The 21,952-nt window shown below is 43.3% G+C and overlaps 2 protein-coding genes across 2 annotated transcripts; one reads left to right on the forward strand and one right to left on the reverse strand.

Annotated features, from left to right (window-relative positions):
- Positions 1–1,786: 1,786 nt before the first annotated feature.
- Positions 1,787–9,090, forward strand: si:dkey-98f17.5 (uncharacterized protein LOC569123 homolog). The gene is made up of 12 exons (XM_068738706.1): positions 1,787–1,898; positions 2,607–2,718; positions 2,836–2,929; positions 4,080–4,134; positions 6,221–6,361; positions 6,438–6,598; positions 6,672–6,770; positions 6,930–7,075; positions 7,202–7,373; positions 7,502–7,614; positions 7,729–7,816; positions 7,943–9,090. The coding sequence occupies exons 1-12, from the start codon at positions 1,787–1,789 to the stop codon at positions 7,994–7,996; spliced, it is 1,347 nt and encodes a 448-aa protein (XP_068594807.1). The 3' UTR covers positions 7,997–9,090.
- Positions 9,091–10,119: 1,029 nt separating this feature from the next.
- On the reverse strand, positions 10,120–17,997 carry LOC137893070 (apoptosis-inducing factor 3). Its single transcript, XM_068738500.1, has 20 exons — positions 17,967–17,997; positions 15,840–16,053; positions 14,916–15,025; positions 14,729–14,838; positions 14,599–14,643; positions 14,421–14,517; positions 14,238–14,350; positions 14,043–14,129; positions 13,847–13,938; positions 13,626–13,756; positions 13,077–13,192; positions 12,853–12,924; positions 12,512–12,575; positions 12,114–12,190; positions 11,921–12,038; positions 11,729–11,827; positions 11,488–11,563; positions 11,237–11,341; positions 10,285–10,305; positions 10,120–10,159 (listed from the first exon to the last, which is right to left on the reverse strand). Exons 1-20 carry the CDS (start codon positions 17,995–17,997, stop codon positions 10,120–10,122), a joined length of 1,818 nt encoding a protein of 605 aa, XP_068594601.1.
- Positions 17,998–21,952: the final 3,955 nt, after the last annotated feature.

The raw sequence follows: 21,952 nt of genomic DNA on the forward strand, positions 1-21,952 counted from the left end.
TACCAAATTGGCTGTAAAACAACATACATACCTTAAGGGTAAAACCTTAGATAATAATCTTTATGTAGACATTTATGTCAACAGATAATATCATGTCACGCTCTTCATAAAGAAAGTATTCGAGTAATTACAAAATGGTATGTTTTTGCGTTTCACTGTATTTTGAATAATTAAATAAAAGAAAAGAACATTTTAACCAAACAATCCTTCATTAATTGACTCAACGATTTTGCCATGTTGTCTGTTGTATTTACTGTATCCTCTTATCGGAGCAACACAACAACTTTCATAGCTGAAAATAGGGCGTGCAATGAAATTGTGAAAACCCAATAAGCTGTAATGAATTATGAGTATTTACAAGGGATGATCACTTCCAGAAGGATTTTTTCCACAACATGCCAAAGCTCATAGTTTCTGCATCTATATCATAAATGAAAGAAATCAACATCTGCCAAAAACCCTTTATAGTTGTAGCCCAAAATAAACTACCGGTACATTTTAGAGGCTTCATTAAGAAGTGATACTGCACGAGAATTCAGGTATTTGATTTGTGACTAGCAAACTCCTAAACAATAAAAAAAGAATAGAGAACAACAATAACAACTATGGAATTACAGAAATTGTATTTCTGAGTGTAGTTAGCCTTTTTTTTTATTATTATTATAACTAAATGATTTGTAAAATAAGAAGAGAAGGTTGATTTTTAACTTACCGCTTTCTTTGGCTGTGCAAAGTCCTGATCGGAATTCATTTTGGTGTCTACGTAAAGCAATGCGTGTAAACCCCTTTATGGTCCAGTCAGCAGAAACTCTACAACATGGCCTTGGCCGGTGCAGTAAATGATCTATGGATCCCTTCTGTCCCAGGCTATATTTTGCACAGTGAGCAGCGTTACGTCTGAGAGAAAGACAGGGAGCACAAGTAAGAGGGAATCAGATTCAGATTCAGAAGATTGAATTCATATATTGAGAAGTTCTTTCTTTTTTTTCTTTTTTTGATATTATAATTCTTTTTTTCACACATTTCCTCATCAGAATTTAAAGGTCCCATGTTATAACCCTTTTCCACAAGTTAATGCCGTTCCCAAACACTTGCATGAAATATCTGTGCCAGCCTTTGGTCAAAATAGCAAACAGATGCTGCAGTCCGTCATTTCTGTCTCAAGCCTCTCTAAACCCGGAAGCATGTGCATGTTTCCCCCTCATTACGTAAGAAGGGGAGCGATTTCTTCCAGACGTGTTTCAGTAGGTAATCACAGACCTACGCAAACTACGCAGGATTGACTGGATGGTTTATTTAGCTGTCTTTGGGTTGACAAGGACCTAAAATCACCATAATAGTGTAGAAACATGGGACATAATATGGCACCTTTCAAGTGTTCTTTTTTAATTTATTGTTATTTTGGATCTGTGGTGCAATTTATTTTTACTTTATTGTTATTTTGCATCAATTGTGTAATTTAATATTCGTTTTATTGGTATTGTTACATGTCGATGATTTATGTACTAAGGGCTTTTTTTAAATGCTCCTCTTAGACAGGATGTTTGACTGTACTTGTACTGTAATACATGCTACTGTTTGACTGTACATGTACTCTACCATTCTATCTAATAAATATATTCATCATCGTTCATCACCTTACCCTTCGTTCGTGAGCGTACTTAACCAGAAGGGGGCGCTTTATCCGCGTCGGAGCGTCCTGGTGTTACACTGAAACCCTTCCCCCGGTGGTTTCTGGAGAACAGCGGAGAGGCGGCAGGTTGCCTGCGCTGCCGTGCTGCTCACAATGTCGGGCAGGAAGCCCCGGTCCGTGGCAAACCCGCTGGAGTCCGCTATCACCACACCGAGCGAGAGAATATTGAGAGAATGCCACAGTCTGTATGTGGACAGCGAAAACGGTAAATAATAAACTAGCTGAAGCGTAAAACGGAAGCGGAGCACACCCATTCACGATGCTCTGTGACTCGGTAGTGTGGAGGGCTCAGTCTGACGTTTGCACTTTGAACTTAAAGGTGAACTCGGCCGCTGTGATCATGCAAAGTGGCGCAGACGCTCGCTGCAGCTGTCTGTCCGCGTCAACAACCCGAATGCTCCTCCGCGGCCCCGCCCTGCATTTACCGTCGTTAAAATAGGTCGTTTCGTTCCGCGTCACTTGAATGTGAGGAATTATTTTCCATTAAAATTAAAACCCGAGTTCCACAACGAGCCTTCAATCCGGGGAAGCTCAGCATCTCGTTCAAGATGAAACTTTAATTCGCAGATTGACAGGTTCAGACTGAATTAGTTTGACGGACATTATTATTATTATTATTTATTAAAGAGAAATGTACCAACTGCTTAACAAATTACCTTTGATTTATTTCCCCTTTTGAAAGAAAATGTTACGACTTTCTAGGTAGAAATCGGAAATCACAGAGACTTTCTGATGTTTCCATCTGGTTAAATAAAGAAGGTCTGCTATTTAACATTTTATATCCAATTTTTTGGGGTTTATCTTATTGTGTGTGTGTGTGTGTGTGTGTGTGTGTGTGTGTGTGTGTGTGTGTGTGTGTGTGTGTGTGTGTATGTGTGTGTGTGTGTGTGTGTGTGTGTGTGTGCGTTTTCAGGCTTGGTGAGGATCGCCAGCAGCCTCGGAGTCAGGCTCCTGCCTCCCAGAAAGAAGATCATTGTGATGATTCTGGGTAACCATTCTGCAGGGAAGAGCTCTTTCATTAATTGGTAATACTGTACATACTTTTATTACTACTGCATGACGGTCCGCCACCTCGGTATGAGCAGGCACATATTTGTGATGTTGCTTTGGATAGTTTCTGAAGCCGTTTGCATTTATTTCAGGTATGCTGAAGAACACATTCTGAAAACGGGCGTGGCCATTGAAACGCAAGGATTCACATTCATCACAAGTGGTCGCAGAAGAGAATCACTGACGGTAAGAGCTAGCGTCCTCAGCACCGATGCACACTCGAGGGACATGAAAACACAAAAGTGTCATTTTGCATGTGTTCAATAAAAAAAAACTAAAATAAATTTTATCCCTACATCATTTAATAACAAAATTAAAGGGACACGATTAGAACCCCCGCCAAGCATAAGCACTATAAAACTGGTAATTAGCATTTGACCCAGTGGCATTGATTAGCGCAGTCATCCTCCTCTTCCTCGGTAGCAGCAGATCTGATGTGCAGTCGGCAGAAAACGAATAATGGTGGCTAAGGTGCTCTAAACTGGAATGTAAGCATTCAGCCCAGATCCAACACGCCAGTGGTGGAATTCCCATCATGCCCCAGGTGTAGCGCTGCAGATGTCCGTTTCGCCTCAGTCTCAATGCCTTTTTGTGGGGGGGGGGGGGTGTATCTTCCCCTCAAAGTGGACATTTGGGATCAATATGAAACAGTTATCATGACTATCAGGCTTCACAACATTCACAAATATCATTGAAGCACGACTGAAGCTTGTAAGTTTAGAACTATTGCAACACGATACCTGCATGTCGTGTTTTGCTCTGAAACGGGGTCAAAGGTTGTTTTTAAACGCTCCGAGCGTAGAAGGGTTTGATGTTGAACGTCCAGAGGCTCCGATGAAAAGCAAGTCAAACTAGAAACGTTACCATTACAACCGCAGCACTTTGATCTTTGGGCTGAATCTCTAAATGGAAGGAATTTATAACTTACTTCCAGACCTTCTTGGTGTTAAATGAACAGTATTTCATATTCGTTTGTCTGAGTGGAACTGAACCGGAACACGTCGTAAGTTGATGAAAGAATGCGTTTTAGCACACACACACACACACACGCGCACACACACACACACACACACACGCACACACAGTTAATCCATTCCGCATATAAAGAGTCTTGTAGACATCTATATATCTCTGTCTTTTCACACCCTTTTCCTTTGTCTTTCTATTCATATCCTGTCGTGCTGAAGATGATGAAGATGAATAATGTAGTTGCAGTGCAGGACTGCAGAGCGGGAGGGATTATGTAGGGGAGGAGCTTAAAGGGAGAGGAGCAAACTGCACACTCACAGTTTGTCATCTTATGATTCTTTACCTTGTCTTCTGAACCGTTTCACAGGGGAATGCAACGCTACACCTCTACCCTCACTTTCGGCCACTGCTTGAGTTCAAAGGTAAGTCTTGACACCTGCTCAGTTTGGGCATGTCCAGCTGACTTTTCCCCAGAATAAAGGCTGCGTAATCTGTTTGGGTTTAACATGAATGAGGTTCATCTCCCATTAACATCTTGGTGCAGCTGCCCCTGAAGCATTGCTGTTCATTGATGAGCATGAGGAGAGTCGTTGTGCATCCGTGTGTGTGTGTGTGTGTGTAATAGGTCAGGTGACTGATCAGGCAGGCCAGGCCGTAAAAACGCCGGCGTTGTGTTGTTGTACACGCCCAAAAGGTCGCACACGGTCTATGTTTGCTGTTAAATCAGAGCGGAGATTGAAGACTGTGCTCTATTGAGTGGCCTGTGAATGTTTTCCACTGGATTCGTTCCTTACACTCATTTTTGTTTTCCCTTGTGTTTCTTACACGTCTCTGGTTATCGCGCGTTGATGCGCTCAGGCTCACGTGGAGGATGTATTCGGCTGCACGTTTGTTTCAAGACAGCAGTTCTCAGCCGCAGTCTGAAGCTTCTGGATGTTGAGGTGGTCGTGCAGAAAATCTGGGTGTGCCTGCTTCCTGAGTGGGAGCATCAGTGAGGGGGGGCGGGGGGTAATGTATGTATGTGTGTGTGCGTTGTTGTGTGGGTTCACCGGGTGCAGATCAGAGTGCTCACGGTACGGCGTGTGACTCACGCACCATCGACGGCAGTGCAGCGGAGTCGGGAGGAGCTCCTGCAGAGCCGCGCGACGGCTTCTGGATTACGAGCACGCTTTTATTTGAGCGCCGTCAGCGCCTCTGGAAACGTGAATTGCATTTATTATTATTATTATTTATTTTTATTCAACCTGAGGATGACTCATCAGAAAAATCTCCAGATATCCTTATATGGGCGTGGATGCTGATTGTACAGTTTGGTCTTTTTCACTCTTTATTGCAGTTTTAGACGTACACAGAGGACGTTTAAGGCGATATTTGAATGTTTATCTTCTCAACCTGTTGTCGGGTGGATCCGCCACGTGCCGCGTGAGAATCGGGCGTTTCAGTCGCAGGTCAAACGGCTCGTTGCTGTCGAGCTTTAAGGCTGTGCTGTTTCCTGTTTTGCGTCAGGGACGACCCGTTTAGTCCGACAAGTTCTTTTTTTAGTCTTTTAGTCGACGCGGCGTTTATTGCAGCCTTTGCCCTTTACTTCGTCTACAGTTACAGTCACTTGAGGAACTTAGCACCCGTTGGCAAGCAGGGCTCTCGTTTCCTTTTCGCCTCTCAGAACACCCGTGGGATTTCCTTCTGGAAGGTCGATGGATGTGTCGCTAACGGGGCCATTTATTTCACTTGTGTTCAGATCGATGGAAGTGAAACGGAATTTCTATTTTTCTCTTGATGCCTGCATTTTAGAGCGGCAGCCTCAGAGATCTGTAAAGCTCCCTGCTGCCTGCGTGCCACGGCGGCACAAGGATGTAATCTGTGTTAACACCTGCCTCTTCCTATGAAATAGCCTCAGTGTCATCCCCAGTGCGTGTGTGTGTGTGTGCAGAGGGAGGATGTGGGTGGGGCTTATTTAATCAATAGTGGGGGGTTATGTCTCAATGGTGACCCTGTTCTGGAGCTCAGAGCTGCAGGTTTGAGGGCTGCTCATGTCTTGAATAGTGTGTGAAGCTCGCCGTGCGTTGCCTCACAGTCGTTCTTCACTGGCTAGCTTTATGTCCCTCGACCAATGCTAAAGCTGCCAGTTGAAGAGCTGTTGTGTGCAACCATGACAACCAGACCGCTCCGCTGCGTGGACGGTGGTTTAAAAAAAAAGCCTGGAATCGTTTTGAATGGTTTTATTTGCGCGGCGGGTGTTTGCGTTGTTCTGTGTGTTCACAGATGACGTGCGTACAAAAACAATATCATCCTGTGCATTTGCTTTCCCTGTGGAAACGCGAGCAGAAGAAGTCGCTCGCCGGCCTCCCTTAGGCCTCCGAGTATTGATTGCTGCGTGGCTGTTCATTAAGCACATGTTAATATTGTGATTAGCATGTGGCGGGCTCCCTGATTCGGACGTTAAGATTGGTTCAGCGTCTTCACTCTTCCGGAGGAACCGCCTGCACACACGGTGTCCGTATATTCCAGGCGTCACGGACTATCTGTCGGCTGAGATCTCCACATCCAAGCAGAAGAAATTCAGTCTGGTGACATTTGTGGACACGCCTGGTTTGGTGGACGGGGACATGGTCTACCCTTTCGATGTCAACAACGCCATCATCTGGTTGGGTATGTCTTTACAGCTGTGTCTGGCCGTCTAGGTTAAGGCTGTTGTGTTCCTGTAATGAATGCTTTTCCTGTGCAGGGGAACAGGCAGACCTGGTGTTTGTGTTTTTTGACCCGATGGGTCAGGCACTCTGCAAACGCACGCTCAACATTGTGGAGAAGCTGTCGGAGAAATGTGGAGACAAGCTGCTGTTCTACCTCAGCAAGGCGGACGAAGCTGGGAATGAGACGGACAGGCAGGCCAGTCCACCTGTATGATTAGCTTTTTTCCATTACAGCCGTTCTATAATTAATAATGTGTTCATTTCTACAGAGGGTGATGATGCAGATAGTCCAGGAACTCTGTCGTCGTCCGGGTCTTAACAAGTGCGGCTTTGAGATGCCAACAATCTACATCCCCAACCCACACAAGGTTTGTTTCCTGCATGTACCTGTGAAGACACTTTATTTTCACTGATCAGTCAAAGCTTTTTGACCTTGCTAAGAGCACGAGGCTGCCAGTGGGGGAAAAGCACCCAGGATTTGTTGTGGATGTGTTACGGAGGTGCTCATCGCCGTTGGTCTTTTTCAGCCGAGCCGGTGCGTGAACCAGATCGATGGGGTGTGTCAGACCATCGAGAAGACCATCAGCCAGGCCGTTCAGAAGACTTTGGATCAGCTGGAGAAAGACGCCGACGTTATTTGTTCCACCATTATCAGCAAATTGGAGAAGGACAGGTTGGCGTGCGTTGGATGTTGGATTTGTGCTAATAGAAATGTTTGGCGTGGAGGAGATGAGGGCAGCATCCAGCTATTAGCCACTGCAGAAAGTATTAATACCAGATTCCCTTTGTGTGCATGCAGGGTCGACGCGACCCACAATAAGAGCGTCCGTCTTCACTCATTCACGTGTGGCGCTCTGGGTGTTGTCCTTCCTACCCTCTTCATCCTCAGTTTCATTGTCAACACATTCTCTAAAGAGCAGCTGGATGAGCTGTTGGGTGAAGGGCTCGCTCGGTTCATCTCCATCTTGACAGTAAGCTCTGAGCCCCGCGGGGGATATTTGTATTCCTCACGCTGCAGCCTTGTGATTTCTAGGATTAGATTACAGTTTGATTCCAAATGAATCTGATTATTAACCAAACTGTACTTTGGGATTTACAGGGAATTGTGATGTTACTATGGGACTGGATACCAGAAGATGGGCAAGTCGTGTTTGTGCTCATGTTTGGAGCTTTTTGCTACCTCTTGCTTTTCCTGACAAAGTATTTTGCAGGGTGAGTTTTTACATATGCAGTGCAAGCATGGTCACGCATGTAGAGTCCCTTAGGCACTGAATGAATGAATGAATGAATGAATGAACGTTATTAATGTTGTTTCTTTTTTCTCAGACAAGGAAAGAAAACGTTGTCAAAGAAGGAGAAGAGGACGATGGCAGAGTACAACGATTATATCCACGATATCGTCAAAACTAAGAAGGTCCATTTTCTATTTTCCACCTTTATTCAGAGTTTAGTCCGGAAATTTCAACTGAAATCTGAATCTGATTTATTTAAAACTTCAGAATTGTCAGTTTCATGCAGTTCATCTCATCCCCTCCCCCAGGCAAACCTATATGAGTGTTACCTTCAGCAGTGTGCAGCAGAATATGACCTCTGACCCCGGGTAAGCTCAAGACAGTTTGCACTTGAATGTGGGGATATTACTGGAAGAGCTTTGTGTCGTGCAGCTCACCTGCCGGTCGCCATCATTTGACATTTTTGATGAAATTGGCAGGAATTTCAGACGATCGTCCAACAAAATGTTCAGGTTTTTCTCCTCTGTGTTAGAACGGTGTATAATTTTTTAACTTCCTATTCTCTGACGTTTATCAGATGATCCAGATCCAGATTAAAGATTTAATATTCAAAAAGTGCCTTTTTACCTAGAGACAAAGCTGTGATTGTAATCATATGTTTTTATTTTAATTAATAAATGTGAATGTCATTTTTTTGGTAATACATCAACTCGAGACAGTTGTTTGAGTTTGCTTTCTGACACCAGATGTGTGTGTTTTTTTAAAGTCTCCTATCTACCAGACTGTTAGACTTCTATTCTGACCTTTTGCAAAATGACAATAACCAGCAAAGTAATAAAACTCAGGCCCTCTAACATCTCCAAAGATACATTAGACATTTGTTTTGTGGTGTAATTTGTCTGTACAGATGTCTTTGTCATGTGTTAGCTTTTGCAGCAACTGCAGTTGAGACCTGAAATGTGAGTACAGTACTTTAAATACTGGGTTTTGTTTTAACTTAAAGCTTTCTGTTACTGCAGTGGTGCATTTCTCCTGTTAGATAACAAACTTTGAACTCTTCAAGGCTGTATTGCCACACATCACTCCCGTACGTGTGGACATAGATAACGGTCTTCAAGGTGCTTCATGCCCAGGTAGTGTGGATAAAATTCCATGGGATATTTGCGGCAATATTGTGAACACTGTTTGGATTGTGTGTGCATCCTCCTCATTAGAGAACATCGTTTTTTTAAAGAGATATTTAATTTATTTTGTGTAATTGTATCTATTTTTCCTTTCCCCAAAGAACATTTTATTGGAGGAGACTGAGACTCGACTTGTTGTCTGTAAATATTTTTAATAATGCCAACCAGAATCCTGAAGCTATGGTATAAGACATTAATAAACATTTTCTACTGATTTCTAATTGACAGACTGTTTGCTGTTTTTCTGGTTTATAAAATAAATAAAATCAATACACACCAAATGTTGCTGGAAGACTTTTATTTTGCATGTAGTGCTGAAGTCTCTGTCTGTTGGAAACGCGACATGGACTTTTGTCAGAGCTCATTTTGGATGACCTCGCCAGGTATCGATCAAACACCTTCATGCCAGTCTTTAGGCTTATTGCAAAGGCTTTCCAAATGGAAATGAGCGAACGTTCCATTTACAATAGCTGAGGAAACTTGTTTGAGCAACCGTTCAGTTCCCTGAGCTGGTGAGAAGTAATGGAAGTGAAATCTTAAGCTAATGCAGGATCTGTCTAAAGGCTGATATCTGTTAGAAAATACATTACTCTGCAAGCACTAGTGTGTGAGATCAAAGTCCGATTAGAACTCCATTTATGCAATCAACCAGCAAGGCAACTGGACAAAGAGGTATATCGTAATCCTCGACGTAGCAGTTTATTACAGTATAAAGTTGCATTCAAGTCTGACTGCCTGTTCTGCAGCGTTTATTTTATCAGATTTAACTTTTGTTTACTGAAGCATCTATTTAAAAATCTCTTGTTTGGGGGGGGGGATTATAAAAACAGATTTTAAGCATACTAACAAATCTGTTATTTAAAAAAAAAATATTCAACTGTAATTATATGTTCTTAATTTGTTACAATGCATTCAGGATTATATTTATATACAATGTTATTTGTATAAAAAGAAGCCCAACCCATGTCTTCCTATGAACAAAATGTACAGGTATAGTTACATCTGTCGGCAGCTTAGAAGCTCGATCCACTGTTTCTTTACTGTGTCCCATACATACGACATTGTCCAGGCAACAGCTAGTTATTTAGATGATGAATGTCTCTGTTTGCCTTTTTAAAGTGTCTCTAGGAAGAAAACCAAGTGTCGGCATCATTCCAGGGACTGTGGTCCCGGTGGGCCTCTCCTTGGCCTATGTGAGTTTGTGTCCAGGCCGGGAAAGCAGCTCAGTGCCTCACCCTACGAGTGTCCCATGTCAGGAGTGGACTTTGGGTCTGTCCTCATGACCTTTGGACGTGAAGCCATTAGGACCCTTTGTCAATCAACCAAGAAATATCTCCAGTCCTGCAAACCAATAAAAAAAACAGACACGTTCTTATTTCTGTCATCGATAGCTAACAACTGCCTGGACATGATTAATATGAGTGAGATGGGGGGGAGGGGGGGGAGAAGCTCATATTGATTCGTACTTGCCAAGCCGTGCAAACATCCTTCAAATTTTGAGTTTGCAATATTAGAAATGAAAGACATGAGGATTAACACTCGCCATCATATCAGGCCAAAGAAGACAAATGCATGCAGTCGCAACAAAGTCAGTATAGGAGCAACTGTAAAAAAAAAAAAAAAAAAGGAATGTGTGTTTTATTATTTTTGGAGTATTCGCTAAATGTAATAATAATGGAGAAAATGTAAAAGTCTTTTTTTCTCCCCAATTTGACATCTCTTTAATAATAATATTAAAATAACATTCTAAGACATTGAAGAGAAATTCTAAGAAAATGTTAACAAAATAAGAACAATTTCATATTTACATATATCGACAGAAGCCAATATAAACTGAAGCTAGTGCAATCAGAATAGGAAATTCCAATTATTTTATTAATCAATGAGCTTTATTTGTGATAAAATATAAATATGTTATTATCCTAAATTGTTATTTATTATCTGTTGACTGTAAACACAGCTTTTCCTGGTGCTTAATGTGAGCAGTTAAAAATGGCTGGAAAATCTTCTGTCTCTTCATACTCACATTTAATATGTAGGTTAAAATAAATCCTAACCATTAATTACATTTACAGCTATTATAATATGGGCTTTCTAACAGCTATGTAATGATACAATTTAGTGACCTATCCCAAGGAGGCTATATATGCTTGTTTTTAACAGGATTACACAATAACTACAATACATATTTGCATGGAACTTGGTGGGAGTGTTTTATTCCTGGAGGCACATAGTTTCAATAAGCCAGCGGGTTTGGCTCATGTAATACTTTTCATCTGATTAAAGTCACAAGCTCCATGACTTGATATGCTTGAATAATAATATTATTGATTGACAGCACAGTAAAACCCAAGAAAACTTCAGAACATAACAGCTATTGTAAACATGACCAGATTTAAGTCAGGGAAGGAGACTTACTCCACGTCACGTTTCTTAATCGTCTTTCCGGAGCCTAAGACCTCTGCCACTCGGGACACAATAGGATCATAGTTCATGCTGGCAACAGCAACCACCTCCTCACTCCTATAGGAGGACCAAAGGAGGAATGAATAATCACACCAGGAGGCACAATTTAAGGCTAAAATGAGTCCATAAATGCAAAGACAACAAAAATAAAACTTTATATATATTCTATAAATGGATAAAAATAATAATAAAAGAAATCTTACCGAGTGTAAAACCCCACAAATCTCAGCTCATCTAGATCTCCTTGTATAATGACATCATCAAATCCATCACCATAACCTTTAACAACAACAACACATCGCACAAATATGTTTGCGTTTGTCATCAGAAAAAGAAAAGAAACAAACCCCGTTTCTTGTTTTACAGCTAGATGGCAGTGCAAGAAGTAAATTTGAAAACATCTGCTGTTTTTTTTTTAAATAAGATCTGAGGCCAGACTCCCACCTGCGTAGCGTACGGTCCTCCCAAACATAGCTGACCAGAAGTAAGGCACGGTTTTCATCTCAGCAGCTCTGCCCATCATGCCGAGAGCCGCCAGCCTCCCTTCAGTGAGGTCAAAAAAATAACAGCATAACTGCATTTACATGCTTATTCTACCAGATGTAAAATGTAAATCCAGAGCAGTAACACACTCACCATGTACATGAGCCATTTGCCAGTGAGGGATGTTAACTTTCTTGTTATTGCGTGGCGGGAAAGGAAAGATCACCACATCTCCTCCAGCAAAGACCCCATCAGCATTCGTCTGCATCATCTGGGGAACGTTTAGAGGAGGAAATGAAAATAATAATAAAGGGAGACACCTGAAGGGAGAAGCTTTTTAATCTACCTTGCTGACTGTGATGAAACCCTTGGAGTCCATGTGGATGCCGCTCTGTTTCAGGAAGCCTGTTGCAGGAACACGTCCTGCAGGAGAGAGATTTCATAAAGCCTTCAAGAGGGAGTTTCATCATCTAATTAGAATACTTGGCATTATTTTTTTCTCAATACCAAGGAGGTTATGTATTTGACGCCGTTTGTTTGTCTGTTGTTTTTTAGCAGGATTACATAAAAACTGCTGGATGTATCTTGATTTAAAAAAAATCATCTGAAGATGTCCAACTTAGATCCCATAAAATTTTGAGAGGCATCCCGACACCCGTCAGGATACAAAAAAAATCTAGAATTTCCCCATTTACTTCTACTTGAAGTAAATGGGGTTAATTTGTAAGGTACATTTTACATCACCTGCTCCGATGACACACACATCTGCCCGCAGGACTTTACCGCTCTTCAGCACCACTTCTTTCAGCTGTGCAACGGGAAGAACAAAATCCAGGCCAATTACCAATCCATAGTGATGCTTTAAGAGAGTTCACCTGTATTTTTCCTTTTAGCTATTAAATACAGAATGAAGATTTGTTTTTTGAGTTCGGGTACTACCTAAAGTCATTCGTAATAGTTATGATTGTCTCCAAATAAGCCTTCATTCTGCTAAATATCCTTGTGTTTCTCATCTGCCTCGTCTTGGCGGAGAGGACGGTGCTGCTGAGCATCATGTCATGCTGTTTCTCTCACTTTCTGAGTACCTGTCCATGATGGCCAATCATCTCTGACACCTCGTTCAGCATGTAGAACTTCACCCGGTTTGCCTCAAACAGCTGAAAAGACCAAACAGAGGCAGTGACCATGGCTTATTCACATTCTCTGTTGGGCACTGGAGGGTTAACCAGGAAAAAAGAAAGTGATGTGCATTTTAACATTAAGACTTTTTTTTACTTCCCATAGAGAGTTTTGATGATCGTGTCTCTACCTTCATTATGGCTTTCCCTACTTTCTCCCCCAGTGCTTTTTTGAAGGGGACGGACTCGATCCCGATGACAGAGACCGAGTGAGCCTTGTCAGTCAGAGCTGCAGCCAACTCCATTCCTGCCAGTGCAACAAGTAAACAGTGCACACTGGTGTAGTTAATCCAAATCATTCCGATAAATCACCGCCACAGTCAAGTGTTCACCCTAAACCACCTAAAAGGTACCGTTAAACTTAAGTTAATAACAAGAGCTCGGCTCTGAACACTTAAAAATACTCATGTACATCAAAACGAGTACCAGTACATATAATCTACTTTAAATCTCAGACTCCTGGACTAAAACACAAAGAAGCCCCGGTGGCTGCTATACCATTACATACAGTATAAACATATATGACATCATATTGTGTGTATCACACATATTATGAATATAGTTAAAGAGGTGTTTGCTGTTGTATCTTGTTGAAATGAAAACTATCGTCGATAATAATTGATTATTATTTATCATAAAAATCGATGAATCGATTTGCTGCATAAATCTTTTGTCCTCACCAACAAACGATGTTCCGACAATCACAGCGTTCCTGTTGTTGGCCAGCCTTGCGATGCTGTTGGCATCTTCAGGCGTTCGGAGCTGAAACACATTCCTGACATCCGTGCCTTTGTAGTTCAACAGTTTGGGTCTGTCAATCAAGAGATGGAAGCGATCAGGCATTAAATAGTCTATAAAATCTCCTATTTAACTGTCACATATTATCAACGTTTGTCCGTACTTGCTTCCTGTAGCAATAAAGAGTTTTCTGTATTCCATCCTCAAACCGTCTTCAAAGGTCACGGATCGTGTTTTCACATCTACTGCCACAGCCTAAAGCAAACACCAGAGGGTCAAACAGATTCCCATACTGATCCTGAACTAAATTCATTTAATCAACTCTTCACTTTAGATATTGAAGTCGCCGCCTCTCTGACCTCTTTCTCTGTGAGCAGTTCGATGTCATGGTCCTGCAGGAATTCCATGGATCGCAGCCGCAGCTGCTCTGCTGTGCTCTCTAAGGACTAAGAGTCGAAGGCAGAACATCAGTGAGCACCTTTGCAGTCTGTTGCACAATATCCCACTACATTTGGTTTTGTCTCAGGTCACGTGATCAGGGTTTGTGTACAAACCTTACTCAGCTTAGGCCTGTCGTAAGGAGGATGTCTGTCCATGGTGCACATAACGATGCGGTCTGTAAAGCCCTCTTGCCTCAGTGTCTCTGCACAAACCAGACCTGCTGGACCTGACGAGGCATAAAATAATTTTTAATCAATCAAGTGCAATTTAAGAAAGCGTGACAAAAACACACAGACCTGAGCCAACGATGAGAACATGGCTGAAGCCTGCGTTGGAGTTGATGACTGCTGAACATCGGGCCATGGGCTTTGACCTTTTTTGTGTCTGAAGGGCCTGGAAATAGCAGCAGCAATCTGAAATCAATACGCCGTCTCTTTTCCTGCCTAAATTCTCTGCATTCTTTTGCCTCGTTACCTGCTTGTTTGCGCGAATGATGACCTTCTCCTTTTCAACTCTGACCTGGAACAACACACGGGAGGGATGTGCACTTTTGATGACACCCACAGACAATATAAGGTGCGTGATTAAAAGACAGAAAAGTAACCTGGAAGGTGGGCAGGCAGTCCAGCCCAGGGAAGTCTTCAATATCTCCCGTTGCAATGTTGAAACACGCCCCATGCCAAGGACAACGCACGTGACCCTTCGATAACACACCTTATAGAGAAAAAAACAAACAATTAGAGTAATAATTGAATGTAATAATATTTGTTATTTGATAATGTTCGACTCACCTTTTACCAGTGGTGCTCCGTAGTGAGGACACTTGTGACCCATAGCTGAGAACTCTCCGTGTTCCTTGATCAACAAAGCTCGGCCACTTCCCAAGTCAACCTCCCGCATCCTGCCATTAAACACACCCACGTTAAAACGTCAGTGTGCATTTAAAATGGTTTTATAATTAAATCCTTCTGGGGAAGGAAACTCAAAAGACATTCTGACCGCTATGTGAGAGGAGAGTGTCAGCGAGGATGAAGGGAAAGGTCTACAAGACAGTGGTGAGGCCAGCCATGATGGACGGCTTAGAGACGGTGTCTCTGAGGGAAAGAGAGGAGGCGGAGCTAGAAGTGGCGGAGATGAAGATGAAGATGCTGAGGTTCTCCTTGGGAGTGACCAGGTTGGATAGGATTAGAAATGAGACAATAAGAGGGAGAGTGAAGGTTAGACGTTTTGGAGACAAGGTCAGAGAGGACAGACTTCGATGGTTTGGACGTGTCCAGAGGAGAGACAGGGACTATATCGGTCGAAGGACGCTGAGGATGGAACTGCCAGGGAACAGGGCTAGAGGTCGACCCAGGAGAAGATACATGGAGGTAGTGAGGGAGGACATGAGAGTGGCTGGTGTTGGGGAGGACGATTCAAAGGACAGGGTGAAGTGGAGAACGTTGATCTGCTGTGGGGACCCCTCACGGGACAAGCCGAAGGTACAGTAGTAGTAGTAGTAAAATGAAATTCCCAATATTTCCTGAAAATGTAATCACGATCCGTCTGTAACTTTTTCTGAGTTATCTTGTTAACAGTCAGAAAAACAGACAAACACCAGCAAAAACATGATCTCCTTGGCGGCGGTGGTAAACAGGACCGCTACGTGCATGAGTATGTGTGCGCTAGCTGTATCGTGTTATACATTTTTTAGAATTTGCATTTCATTTTCTTACTGTCCATTCTCCAGATCTTTAACATGGCAGACGGAGGCCTCCACGTAGTCCCGTGATTTGTGGTAGAGGGGGAACGGGCTGGAGTCGTCGTCCGAGCCGTGTCCCAGGGCCCCATTAGGTCTGCAATCAGCAAAGGGACTCGCTTTGCCGTTAGGGGACAGCCCGTCCATCTCTTTTTCTTTTTCCAGGAGAGAGAGCTCCACTTTAACTTCAACTGCACAACACAGATAAGACCGTCTCAGACAATGAATGACGACGCAAGGCTAAACACGACATCAGAAATGCTATAAAGCTTTCAAATAGAACTCTGGAATAGTGGCAGATATATCATGGTAGCAATCATCATTGGCTCATCATTCCTGAGCAATGGGCCTCTCAGAGATTAACTTTATACAAATTGAAACTGACAGAAGGAAATAAAAGAAAGTATTTTTGGTTTATTCTGAAAGAGAACATTGAGGAAGCTGACAACAACAACAACAACAACAAGAGAGCAGCATCTTTCTCTCTTCTGTTACGAGACACTCGGTTTCCCTTTGACGCCGCGCGACGCACGGCTGCTGCGTTTATATTTCTGAACATTCACAAATGGTTGTGTAACTGCTTCTTATGCTGTCGCAGGCTTTATCAGTTTGGCTGGAAAAAAATGTGCTGGTCATCTGGTTCCTACACAGTAATCTGGTCGGAATTCTCTCCCGCTGAGTGAGTCTTAATTAAAAATCAATGGAAAAAGCATAATAAGTGCGTACAAGTTCAGGAGGAAAGAAAAAGAAAGCTTTCCACAGCCGAAGAGAATGTGCAGAGGTTTGCTGGGAAACCGTCACGCCGGCGCTTCCTCTGATGGCCGTGAAAACGTTACGGTGATTCTGTAGCGTAATGCTGTTGTGGTGTGTCACTACGGTCTTGGGAACTGTGTTGTCAGGGGTCATGCCCCCTGGTAGGGTCTCAAGGCGAACTGGCCTTGTGGGAGGGGCCAGAATAAGGAGGGCATTCCAGACCCACAAGAGAGAGCTGTGGAACTGTCCTGCCTTCTGAAGGCCACTTCTGGGAGCTTTTGATGTTTGGACCTTGGACAATGTGGCTCAATCAGGCACGCCCCCCCCCCCTAAAAAAGAAAGACTACTACGGAGCCATCGCTCTGTGAGTCCACCACCTGTGGGAAAGGGCTTTGGGATCCGGTGCATTCTGTGTTGGGTGACAGAAGAAGGGACGAAGGGATGACGCGCATCCTCAGTACCAATATCTACTCACCATTAGTTGTGGTCTCAATAATGGCGTCTGTCCTTCGTGGCCTTGTTTGTTTTTTCTTTCATAAATTCCACATTCGGGTCTTTTACTTCAGGGTTCTTGGTCTCTGTGTGCCGAAGCCGTTTTGAACCCTTCATGGCCTCGTTAACGAAGCCTGTCAGATAAAACCTGTGTTTTAAGTAGGACTCCTGGTTTGTCTGTTAAGATGAAGTTTTCTTTTCTTGGAGGTAGTCGGCACCTCTCCTTCCTCCTCCTCTCCTTCCTCCTCAGCTTGACTTTTCCCCTCAGCAGAGAAGCTCTCCAAAGACGTTTGTTTTTAATTAATTTACAGCTGTGTTTTTTTTAGTAAAGAAAATTCACAGGCTGGAGTCTTACGTTGGAGAAAATCCGGTCGTTTTTCAAAATAAAACACATTTTAGACGCTAATAATCAATACAACGGAAATTTTAGTAATTAGTTATTCAGGATTATTTGAATTTATAAAATATAAATTATAATTTGTCTGAGACATTTCCCAGGACAAATCCCTGTTAAGTGAGTTGTCATGGATTGTTAGTCACTGGAGGTTGCGCCATGACCTAATTAGGAAGTGTTTATTTCCTCATTAGTCCTCCATGGCCGACAGTTTGAAGACTCTTTAATTATTTGTTGCTCATTTTCCTCACATCGCCTCCACATTATGCAACGCATTGAACACAATTTAAACGCAAAGCAACATTTTCATTCCATGAAGCATGATGGCTGTGATTATTTCGATGAAGATTTCAATCATTATTGACTGTATTGTCCAAAATTCAAGAAGATATTTCTAATATGTTTGTAAGATGGCTTTAGACACATCTGCTGTTTCTGACCGAGATATGGACGCATGTGGGTCACCTGGTTTTGGTTTTGAGAAGCATCCTCCCATGATGGGCCCAGGATTAAGGGACACCGAGGGAGTCGGGGGTGGGGGTCAGATCCTCTGACTGGGCTGCTTGGCCGGGAGGTAGCAATGACACAGACCTGTGTGTATGAGAACCTGCAGGTTTTGGCTAGCCATGGCTCGCGTCAGCTCTTCAACATAATCTGCATGGACAGAGAGAGCGACAGCATGTGTGAAGAACATAAAGTCTGACATGAGAAAAGTAACCATTTCATTAAGGATATCTTTCAAACAGGAGAAACTATGAGTGTGACCCCTGTGCGTCTTTATTTATGGTCTTGTGTGCTTCTTATCAGTCAGAGTCCCTGACTGTGTTTGCGTTTCATAAATTGTGTCACAAAAAGTGTCTGCTGTTGAGTCGGGATTAGACTGCCTCGCGAAGCAAACCAGATTTTCTGTGTGTGTGTGTCCAAGTAACATATTAGTGCTCGTAAAAAGCAATTGTGTTAATTAGGAACATTTCCACACACGCTGTTACCTTTGTTCATGCATATTGCATGGAAACCGTTAAATATTAACAGCACTCCGAGACCTCTTAACTTTCTCATCTCACTTTAAGGGAAGCAGGGGCCCCTTGAGTTTTAAAATCCCCCCCCCCCTTCATTTTGTGTTTCCACGTTTGTCTCACATTTCTTCCAGCGCTGGTATTTCACCCACACACACACACACAGTAAGAAGTTACCCACGGCCTCACTCTGAATCTGAGCAAGACTCAGGATGGCAGGTGTATCGTGCAACTTGGTGCAATCCGTCCCCAGATCATCCTTCTGAGCCACAACCCAACGGGCTGCTTGATATTCTGAGCACATCTTAATGTCCGTGAACTTCCCCCCAAAAAAGTGTGGAGTGTTGAATGGAGCGCTGCCGAGGAAAAGAGAAATGGAAAGATCTCCTCTGACCACTTTGCTGCTCAGATTGCGTTACTTTGAAGGGCCTAATAATGAATTTGTTTGCAGTAGGTGAAAGTAACTAAGTAGAGTTATTAGTGCTCAAGTATTATAGCCTAATTAAGCATAAATATAAAGTACTTTTACTTGGATATATTCATTATTTTTGTTGTCTTTTACAATGTTTCCTTTCCACTACAGTTATTTGTCAGTTTTAGTTGATTCATGCTTTCCAGGCATGATAACGTTATGAAGCATAAACCCACTGTCAAGAATGAAATCAGCAATTGCAAAATATTTTCGCCTGTTGTTGGATTTCACTTTATGTTAACGAGCTGCTGGCATTTCCACTAAAGACACACATCATCTTTAAATACCATTAAGGTCATCTCTCGCTCACAGGCAGCCTCTTTTCTTCATGTGCCGTGTTGATGAGCAGCAAACATGATCACAAAGAGCCGCCATCCTGCAGTTCCAGAAAGTTCCAAGATATTTTGTGCAAAACTAAAGTCGGCTAAGCAGATTTGTTCCTCACAACATATGACGCAGAGCCCGCTCTCGCACTGTTGGGCCTGTCTGCGAGCAGTGCTCATAATCCTGCCTGCAAACAAGCTGTCATTTTCACTCACTTCCCTACAAATGTAAGACCTGTTACCGGAATGTCACGGGGAGAATTAGAAAAATGCCGTTCCCAGCTGGTGGTGGGGAGGCCAATCTGTAAACAGGCCTGTGGGGGGGGGCAAAAAGAATGTTGAACAGCAAAGTTGCTGCGCTCTCACGCGGTCACATCCATCACGTTTGTCCCATCTTTGTCCTGACAAGCCGCACGCATGATGTGAGTTTGGTCATTCGAAAGCAACATTACCTTTCTTGAAAGAGCCCCTCCTCCATGCCAGGAGCAAACCAGACCCTCGCCAACAAAACATCCGCAGCAGGGCAACAGAGGCTGTAACAGCCACATGCATCAGTAGATGTTCACTAAGGGTCACTTTGCAGCATTCCTCAACACCACACCTGCAGCAGCAGCTGAACAAAAGGAAGATCCGATGGTTCCTTGACTCTTTCACCTCCAGCAAACCGGTGGGCCCTGTTACTATTCACGCACTTGTTTAACAGGCATGTTAACCTTTAGTTAAAGATTAGGGGCTCTAAGATCCTCAGCTGATAAAAAAAAGCGAGAGCCGCACTTTAAATATTTGATCGGCGCTTCATAAAGTTGCACGTTTTACTGCTTTGTGAAATAAGATAAGGGTCAGGGGAGTCATCACCCTGCCCGTGTAACCCAGCCCGCCTCTCAGAGATTATCTCCTTTGTTGACCATCGACTTGAGGAACCATTCAAAGTCTGTGAAGTGCTCTCATGTTTTGATCTCGTACGAAGGGAAAATAGACAAATGTTTGAGGTGCTCTTTTAAGTTACCTTTAACAATTGAGTCAACAGAACGCCCTAGAAAATCCCAAGAAGCTTTCGGTGGACTTCTGTTGACTCCAAGGCCTTATGTGTCTTAACTATAAAAGAATAAAGAGTAGATCAACCACAATCCTTATTAAGAAGCTCTAGTAGGTGACACAATCAGATATTATGAGCTGATTCATTCATAACAATCTCTACTATATATCTATAATTACTGTGGCACTCAAAAGGAAAAGAAAGTCATATATCCTGAATCCTCATTCTTCCTCTTTAAAAACTTGACTCCTTACATGCCATATATTGTATTTGTCCATAAAGCTGGTTGACAATGGCGCCGACAATTTCCATAAGGTCATTTAGCTGCTGCTTTGAGTGATAACCTCTCCGTGATGTCATGGAAAACCAGAATCGTGGTTTACAGAGGGGTGTACACCCCCCCCCCGAAGGGAGCTGTGCTTTCATTTTACAATTCCACTATTGACCAAATCCTCAGCACACACACGCACACACACACACACACACATTCACACAATGCTTTCACGACTAGTAGAAACGGTGTCCAACTAAATCAGTGCGTTCCTGATGCACTGTTAAATGCTCGTAGGTGTGTGTCTACACATCATTCAGTTTCATATGCTGGACTAGAATCCGTGATCATCCAGGGACGAGCTGGCGTTTCCCTTTTTGACCAGAGAGCAAACAGTTTCCACGCCTTTTGAGTACAGATATATAGCGCTGAAATGAGCCGGAGGAAATGATCACTTAAAGAACATCACAGAAACACAACCAACATGAGCTGTTTCTGCCTGGCTGTAAAAGGAACAAACAATCTCACCTGCGTGTGTGTGTGTGTGTGTGTGTGTGTGTGTGGAGCAGGTGTACTCAGACCCTGTGAGAGTCCCAGCTCAGCTTCCCCCTGCGGAGCATGTCATCACGAGTCTCCTCAGTCCTGTTCCCTTCAGTGGGGGGGGGGGCTCTGTCCGCTGGAGTAGTCCCAATCTGTGTTTCCCTCTGCAAACCTCCACGGCCGTCTTCGCCTGCCTCTTGGTGCAGCAGAGGCTCTAGTGAGTGTGTGTGATTGTGAGAGTGTGGGTGTTTGTGAGTGTTGTTCTGCCCCCTTGCAGAGCCCCCCTTCCAGCAGCAGACTGGACTGACCGGTCGTGGGAGTTGCTTGCTTTCCGTTGCAGAGCCTGCAGTTGCAGCACGGAGCACCTTGGCCAGTGTCTCATGCTGTATGCAGTATTGATGGAGTTGCTGAGGGGATGCTAACACAGCAGGAATTCTCACTGTTCACTTGCACTCCTCTCCGTTTCCCAAACATCTCTCTCTCTCTCTCTCTCCTTTCTGTCAGTCACTTCCAGCCTTGCCGTCAGATGTCATAGAGCAGACTCGCCAGTTGAGCCTGATCAAACCTCTCCTCTGCTCCACCTGCTAATCGCGTTGCTTCGTGCATTATCAGCTGCAGGAGTGTCACTTATTGTTAATGCTGACCATCCTGACAACTATGATCAATACAAATTGCCAGACTACATAAAACTACTCTTTACATGGATGCTAAAATCAGCTCTTGCTTCTCCTTTCAGTTCATGCAGAGGCAGGTGAATCTGAATTTCGGACTTCAGAGTAGGGCAGAATAAAAA

Source organism: Brachionichthys hirsutus, chromosome 4, assembly GCF_040956055.1.
Source record: "Brachionichthys hirsutus isolate HB-005 chromosome 4, CSIRO-AGI_Bhir_v1, whole genome shotgun sequence".
NCBI classification, from domain to species: domain Eukaryota; kingdom Metazoa; phylum Chordata; class Actinopteri; order Lophiiformes; family Brachionichthyidae; genus Brachionichthys; species Brachionichthys hirsutus.

Bases quoted from the DNA above. Each gene is read 5' to 3' on its own strand.
- si:dkey-98f17.5 (XM_068738706.1), top strand. From the start codon at position 1,787: ATGTCGGGCAGGAAGCCCCGGTCCGTGGCAAACCCGCTGGAGTCCGCT. The intron at 7,374-7,501 runs GTAAGCTCTGAG...TGGGATTTACAG, and splicing joins GGTTCATCTCCATCTTGACA to GGAATTGTGATGTTACTATG. The intron at 7,615-7,728 runs GTGAGTTTTTAC...CTTTTTTCTCAG, and splicing joins CTGACAAAGTATTTTGCAGG to ACAAGGAAAGAAAACGTTGT.
- LOC137893070 (XM_068738500.1), bottom strand. From the start codon at position 17,997: ATGGGAGGATGCTTCTCAAAACCAAAACCAG. The intron at 12,925-13,076 runs GTAGAGACACGA...TGGTCTTTTCAG, and splicing joins TAGGGAAAGCCATAATGAAG to CTGTTTGAGGCAAACCGGGT. The intron at 11,828-11,920 runs GTGAGTGTGTTA...ACCTCACTGAAG, and splicing joins GCAAATGGCTCATGTACATG to GGAGGCTGGCGGCTCTCGGC.